Consider the following 7,423-nt stretch of genomic DNA (forward strand, 5'->3'; position numbering starts at 1 on the left):
GGGGGAGAATCACCCGCTATCGTTAGTTCTATTGAAACTGGAAATCAGGAAGTCGGAGGGTTTGGAAATCATGAATGATTCTTAGAAATAAACTTCTGAAAAAAGTTGATGTCACACGGAATTTTGTGTCGACTTTTGTTTCACGCGCGGGCTCGGGGATGTGGGTGGGCTGGGAAGGATGAATTGAACCCCCCCCAAGGGAGGCGCACGTGGGGTTCGGGGCTGTCGAGGCGCGGTGGCGAACGCGCGGTGCTGTGACTCAGGAGCCGCAAGCACTTTCACCCCCGGGTCCCCCTCCCCGGCCCGGGGCTTCCCCGCTGGCTGTCGGAGCAGGCAGTAAAATGAAGGAGGTTAAAAAGTCTGGTTTGGGGTTTTTTTGGGGTTTTGGAGGGATGGAAGGCGCGGGGAAGCGGTGGTGGGGGTGCCGCGCTCCTCGGTCACGGTGGGATGGCAGCGGTGTCCCCCAGCCCGCCGCTGGCTCATCCCTTTGGGCAAAAGTATTATCAGTAAAGGGTGGGTTTTCTGCAGGAAAAAAGGACAAACCCACCCAGGGGGAGAGGCCGGACCGGCCCCCCCAGGGTTAACCCTTCCCTCGGCGGAGCTGTCCCCTGCCCGGAGCGGGCAGAGGGTGCTGGAGCAGGCAGGAGGGCTCTGGGTCAGCACCTCGTAGGGATCCCATGGGACCGGGACACTGCGGAGCTGCTCGCTGCACGATTTGGGTGAAAAACAGGTTAAATGGATTTTTTTTGTCCTTCTCTGTATTTTTTTTTTTTTTCTCACCGGGGTCGAACTGAAACTTTAATCAGGTTTAGCAAGTTTGTGCCCCGGCAGGTGAACCGGCGGTGACAGTCCAGGAACGATGACGCAAGAGCCACCACGACCCCGGCTGTCCTCCCTTGGCAAGGGGGACACGGCGAAGGGGACACCAAGACCCGCCTGTGCTGGCGGGGTTGGGCCGTAGCTCCTGCTTGCCTCGGTTTCCCCACGCAAGGACCAGCCTGGTTTGATGCCCAGTTTAGCCCAGTCTGGTCTTAGTGGGACATCAGGGATGAGCTGGGGACTGTGGAGGGCGGGGACGATGAGCTCCATCTCCCATCCTGCAGCCTCATCCCAGTCTTTTTGGGATATGGGGAGCAGCACATCACGTATTGATGGACATCTGATGACCTGACGCGCTTAATTAGCTGAGGAGTTTCTAGCACTTAATTACTAGCGTAGTGAACGTCCTGGGGGGTTGTGTGCAGGGCTTGACACGGTTTTGCCTTTTTCCTGGATTTCCCAGGAGCAACTGAGTCCAGGCTGGAGCTGAGCTGGGCTTTGGTGTCCCCGGAGAGGACCCCTGGTCATGGTGGGATCATCAAGGTGGCACCGGTGTCCCCACCTGCAGCTCAGCCCTTAGGCAAAAGTGTCAGGATTAAAGGATGGGTTTTGTCTAGGAGAAAAAACAAACCCGCGGATCTCTGCAGGAGGGGGATGCTCGGCTGGGAAAACCCGAATTCCTGGTCCAGACAGGCGGGATAGGGGGATGGCAGAATGGGAGATGGGAGGTACCAGGATGGGACACGATGCCCAGGAATATCCCCTTTCCCATTCCCGCACGGATTCCTGCGGGAATTCCTGTGAACGGGCAGCCAGAACGGGGATGCAGGAGCGTGAGGAGACCGTGACAGGAGCGGGGGGTCCCAGCGTGTCCCAGGGGGGAGCGGGAAGCGGGGACCGGGGGAGCCAGCCCCCCTGTCAGAAGAGACTGAGGGTCGGGGACCTGTGGAGTTTGGGGAAGGTTGGTCAGGGGACAGCTGTCCCTGCTGTCCCTGCTGTCCCCCCTGTCCCCATCCCCACCGCCGACCTCCCCAGGGACACGACGACAAGCCCAGGGTGTTCCAAGGCCACCAGTGCCACCCTGCTGCTCTGTGCCCCTCCGAGCGGTCCCGTCTGAGCATCCCTGCCCGTAACTGTCCTCAGCTCCACCGCAGACACCGCGCCCCGTCCCTGTCCCCTTCCCTGTCCCCAGGATCCCTCTCTGCCGCATCCCTGCCCCTGCTGCTCCCCCTTCCCTGTCCCTATGCTGCCCCCTCCTCATTCCTGTTCCATTCCCGCTCATCCCTGTCCCGATCCCTGTCCCGATCCCTGTCCCCATCCCTGTCCCCGTGCTGCCCCCTGCTGCCCCAGCCCAGAACTGGCCTCTCCCCATCCCAAAATTGCCCCCGCTGCCCCATCCCAACTCAGAACTGACCCCATCCCTGTTCCGGAGCTGCCTCCTGCCCCTTCCCCACCCCAGACCTCTCCTCTCCCCAGACAGCAACTGTCCCTTCCTGCCCTTCCCCATCCATCATTGTCCCCCCACTGCCCCAGCCCCTCCAGAACTGCCCCAGCCCCTCCAGAACTGCCCCACCCCATAACTGCCCCCACACCCCATCCTTCCCCCCTCTGGCTCCCATCCCGTGGTGTCCCCATGCAGGGGGGACACTCAGATTCCAGGGTCACCAAAATCCCCGTTTGTCCCCCAGGTGTGGGGACAAGGCTCTGGTGGGATCGGGGGGCCCTCCCGGGGGGCTGAGCAAGGGCTGAGCGAGGCGGGAGCTCCTGTCCCGGGGAAACCCAGAGCTGAATAACGGAGGGCACCGAATTCCCCTTTGACTCACCATGGGGCCCTGCCGGGGCTGCCTCAGCCCTGTCCCTGTGCCCCACCGGTGCCACCCACAGGTGTCACCCACAGGTGTCACCCACAGGCTTTTCCCACGAGTGGGCATTGGGGTCCTCTTGGGGACACCAAAGAAGCCACCATCTCTTCAGTGACACTCAGGTGGTGTCACCTCACCTTTGGGGTCCCCCAGCCCTCCCCACAGTCCCGGGGGGTCACGTACCTGCACCGTCCCCTCTGCAGCCCTGTCCAGAGCCGGGTGGGCACCTCGGTGGTGGCACAGTCACGGTCACTGTCACGGTCACCCACAGCACCCCAAGCTGGCCCGGGCTGCTTCATGGTGACATTGTCCCACCTGAGTGTCCCCAGATGGCCGTGGTGGCCGTCCTGGTGGCGAAGCTCCCGGGACTGACTCAGGCGGTGCCGGCGGCTCCGCACACGGCACCCGCGGGGAACAAGTGACTCCACGGGGACACATGACCAGGTCTTAGGATTTTTGACTCAGACGGACTGGTGGCAGTGGGTGGCCCGGTCCCCACGGTGGCCCTGGCCAGACTGCAGGATGCTGCACTCAGCGTGGCTGTGACGTGTGGCTCAGCGTGTCGTGTGGCCCGTGCCGTGCCATGGCACACTCCTGGTGGTGCCAGGCCCTGTCATGTCACATGCCCTGTGTCACCCTGTGCCACCCTGTGCCACCCTGTGCCACCCTGTGCCGTGTGCCACGTTCTGTGCCATGCCACTGGCCACATCCCAGCATGTGCCATGCCGTGTGTCACACCGTGTGCCACATCCCGTGTGTCCTGGAAAGGACATCAGGCACAACTTGGCCACCAGAATACAGCTTCTCCCTGCCCACAGCCACCAGGACAGACACAGGGACAAAGGGACACAGGGACACGACGTCTCAGTGGCCCATGGGCCAAAGTCAGCATTTTATTTCCTTTTGCCATTGTACAAAAATAAAGAAATGTTACGTGGGTGAGGGCACTGCCCTTCTATGTGTACCAAAAATACCAATATACAAAAATAAATTCTTGTGTTGTTCATAGTTTAACACCATACAAAAATATAATAAAAATAGATATTTATATATTAGAAATGTCCTTAAATACTTCTGCAAGCTGCGGGAGTTAAATTAACCCTAACAATCAATAAATACAGTAAACACAAAATATTAATGTATAAATTAGAGGGGAGGCATTGGGGGCTGTCACCCACTGTCACAGTGCTGGGCTGTGGTGTCACGGCCTGGGAGGCTCAGGGGGGACACGGAGGGGACAGGGATGCTGGGAGGATGGGAACAGCCAGCGCCCTCCCGGGGGACACTGAGAGCACAGAGACACCGAGCAGGGATGAGGACAGGGATGTGCAAAGGGACACTGAGCTTGGGGACACCGAGCACAGAGGGACACAGACCGTGCAGGGACACAGGACACGCCAGCTGCTCTCTGGGAGCGGAGCTGGCGCAGGGCAGACAGGGGTGACAACACCGGTGACAGTCGCCGGTGGCAGCAGCGCTCTCCGTGGGCCCGGTGGGGGGTGCTGGGCGAGCAGCTCTTAGTCAGGCTGTGTCACCCGACCCATTGAATCACTGGAAAATCCGGCAGGGCTCGGGGACAGGGAACAGCCGCGCACCCGGGGGACACCCGGCTCCACTGGGGCTACCTGGATCCAATGAAAGTGGGGCAGGATGTGCGAGAGCCAAGCAGGGCTGTCCTGCAGCCGAGTGCTGGCACGGGGAGCGCAGGGTCGGTGCCGTGAGGGGGCTCCGTGGTGCTCCCCGGCCATCCTGGCATCTCCATCCTGGGAATGGGGCTGGGATCGCGTCACATGGGATGGAGATGATGGAGATGATGGAGATGATGGAGATGATGGAGATGATGGAGATGATGGAGATGATGGAGATGATGGAGATGATGGAGATGCAGACGGGAACTCCGGTGCCGGCAGGGCTGCCCTAGGGGTGTGCAGGCAGCCCCGAGCCCCGGCGCGGTCTCCCCTTCTCCCGGCGCGTCCGGCGGCTCCCGGCCTCCAGCTCGGCGCTGCGCTCGGCCATGAAGTGGGCGTAGCTCCAGAGGATCTGGCAGCCCTGCAGCTTCTGTCGGAAGATGCTGAGGGATGCCGCGGGGCTGGGGAGGGGCCGGCGGCCGGGCCGGGGGCTGGAGGCCGGGAAGAGCCCCGCCAGGTTGTTGAGGAGAGCTCGCACCTTTCGGTGGGTCCTGCTTAAGCGGCGAAGGATTTCGGCCTCGGGGTGGTAGAGGTTGCGCTGGTGCCGGATGATGTCCTGCAGCGCCTGGTCCATGTGGATCATGGGTCTCCGCAGCCTTCGCAGCCCCCAGGGCCCCTTGGCCGGCCTCTGCAGCCACTCGGGGGTGTTGCTGGTGCGGCAGATGTTGTGGATGGCCAGGTGCTGCTCCTTCTCCTGCCCAGACATTGGAGAGGAAGATCAGGGATGTGGAAGCAGCACGGGGACCGCCCCCCACTGCCCCGAGGAGGGGACGGGCGTGACCCCTCGGCCCGGGGGAGGGAACTCACGTAGAAAGTGAAGAGCTCCAGCGCATCCTCGGCCATGAGCCTCACCAGCGCCTGGGTCTGCTGCACGGTGGGGGCCAGTGGGGACCTTCCCCCCTGGCCCGGCACTGCCCAGAGGATTAGGAGCCCTTTGGCGACAGCTGGGGAGGAAGAGGAGGGAGTCAGGGGCATGGCTGGGGTGCAGGGACAGCCCTATCTCACAACCCTACCCCCACGCCAGGAATGCTGCCTGCACCCCAGCCCTGTCCCCGCTCCAGGGACGACCCAGCCCCGCGACAAAAAGCTGCTGGGCACCCGGTGGGGAGGAGGATGACGCTGCTGGGGATGCTCTGGAGCAGCCAGGATGTGCAGAACCACCACAGCAGCTGCTCCAGCAGCTTCACCTCCCAGCGCGGGCCACCACAAAAGAGGGGACAGCAGCGACGCTCCTGATCCAGTCCCGCTGTCCAGCTCTGGCCAGTCACTGTCCCAGTCCCGCTGTCACCCTCAGGACTTTGGGTATGGCACTGGGCTCACACACAGCCTCCGTCCCTTTGGGCAAGCTGACCCTTGACCTTCTGCCCCTGGTCCCCAAAGTGTCCCCTCCTGCCTGTCCCCTCTCTCCCAGGCTGCCCACCCCCAGTGCTCCCCATGTGCCACAGCGGGGAACGTCCCCGTCCCCGTCAGCCCCCGAGGGAGGCGACACTGCGGTGGCACAGCCTCGGTGCCATCTGCCGCCGCTCCGCTGACTCAGCCGCCATGGGGGCCCCGCGGCCGCGCTCCCTCCGCGGCTCCCGGGGCACCGGAGAGGCCGGGGCAGTGCGAGGGGACACGGGGACACGGGGACACGGGGACACGGGGACACGGGGACACGGGGACACACGTACCTGCCAGCACACCCCAGGGCCGCCCGTCGCACCGCATGGCCGGGGCAGGGTGTCCGCCCGGGGCTGCCGGGCGCAAGACACTTCCTTAAGTGCTCGGCGATGGGGAAGCTCGGCTTTTAAAGCGCACCCGAGTCACCCCCACCTCCGAAGGAGGCACCCGGACCCAACGGAAGGCAGCGAGAAGTGAAGGCATGGCCCGGGGCCCAATGAGCAGGGTGAGAGCAGCGGCGGGAGGAAATGGGGCCGGCAGGACGATGGGGATGTTCTTCGAGTCAGTTCCTCGAGGGAGTCCGGGTGGGTCCAGCCTGCGAGGCTGCGGTCCCACGGCTCATCCCGGATCTGGCAGGACCCCCCAGTCCTGGCTTCTTGGGAAAGAGACTTTTTGATTCACGCTGATGTCACCGCTCAGCAGCCTATAGGTTGAACTGAAACCAGCGCCGGCTGCCCCGAAACCCCAATGCAAAAGAGGGCAGTGGCGGCTGGCAGCGGGGACAGGGATGTCACCCATGTGCCACCACGGGGTGTTTCGAGTCCCAAATCCAGCTGTGGAAGGCAAAAATCTACCCTGGCAAGGAGGGAGATGGAGGTGAGGGAAGTGCAGAGCATCCCAGCACGGCCTGATGCTCTGAGGGATGCTCCGTCCTCCTGCTCACACCCACCCGCACCTCCGGGTGACAAATTTGGGTGCTGAACCAAGTGGGGGACACCAGGCTTAGCCTCTGTGCCCGGCAGCAGCCACGGGAACACCGAGGGTACCGGGTGGTGCCCAAGGCAGCGCTGTCCTGGGAGAGCCTCGGGGCTCGGCACGGCCCCACCGGCACCGCCCTGGGGCTGGCACAGCCTCGGCACCGGCAGCAGCAGCCAGGGCACCCCGCTGTCCCCCCGGGCTCCCCTTCCTGGCGAGAGGAGCCCGGAAACCACGGGGGGTTTCCCATTCCTTAGAGATGGATGTCTCCGTTCCGGGGTGTGTCGCAATCCCGTTGATTTTGGTGACCCTCGTTGAATTTACGCATTTGGAGAGTTCGGCGCAGAGGGACAGATTAGAAATTAACAGCTCCTTCCAGGAGGAAGGATGCGGTGGTGACTCACTTTTACAAGTGCTCTATTTTCCCAAAATTTCCCTGCCCCTGACCGTGCCACGACTTGCACGGTCTGCTTCCTCCCCAACCGCCTCTGAGGACTCCTCCTCTTCCTCCTTCCCGGGGCGTCCCCGGCAGAGGTGGCGGCTGGGGTGGGCTCTGTGGGGCTGGGGTGGGCTCTGTGGGGCTGGGGTGGGCAGGGCTGTGCCCAGGGCAGTCCTGGAGATGTGGAGAAACCAGATCTTGCTCTCTCCACAGCAGTTTGTCCATCCCTCCTCAGGTTACCCAGACAGGCTGTTCCACCC

At 62.9% G+C, this 7,423-nt stretch overlaps 1 protein-coding gene across 1 annotated transcript; it reads right to left on the bottom strand.

The window, feature by feature from the left end:
- Nucleotides 1-3,543: 3,543 nt before the first annotated feature.
- Nucleotides 3,544-7,290, bottom strand: LOC107211524. The gene is made up of 3 exons (XM_015643588.3): nucleotides 6,040-7,290; nucleotides 5,177-5,313; nucleotides 3,544-5,063 (listed from the first exon to the last, which is right to left on the bottom strand). Exons 1-3 carry the CDS (start codon nucleotides 6,074-6,076, stop codon nucleotides 4,599-4,601), a joined length of 639 nt encoding a protein of 212 aa, XP_015499074.1. The 5' UTR covers nucleotides 6,077-7,290; the 3' UTR covers nucleotides 3,544-4,598.
- Nucleotides 7,291-7,423: the final 133 nt, after the last annotated feature.

The sequence above is a fragment of the Parus major genome, chromosome 15, assembly GCF_001522545.3.
Source record: "Parus major isolate Abel chromosome 15, Parus_major1.1, whole genome shotgun sequence".
In the NCBI taxonomy this organism is placed as follows: domain Eukaryota; kingdom Metazoa; phylum Chordata; class Aves; order Passeriformes; family Paridae; genus Parus; species Parus major.

What these genes read in the sequence shown, in the direction of transcription:
- LOC107211524 (XM_015643588.3), bottom strand. Translation starts at nt 6,076, where the DNA reads ATGCGGTGCGACGGGCGGCCCTGGGGTGTGCTGGCAG. An exon ending in GCCCTGGGGTGTGCTGGCAG is followed by an intron (nt 5,314 to 6,039) that starts GTACGTGTGTCC and finishes CTTCCTCCCCAG; the next exon opens with CTGTCGCCAAAGGGCTCCTA. An exon ending in TGGAGCTCTTCACTTTCTAC is followed by an intron (nt 5,064 to 5,176) that starts GTGAGTTCCCTC and finishes ATGTCTGGGCAG; the next exon opens with GAGAAGGAGCAGCACCTGGC.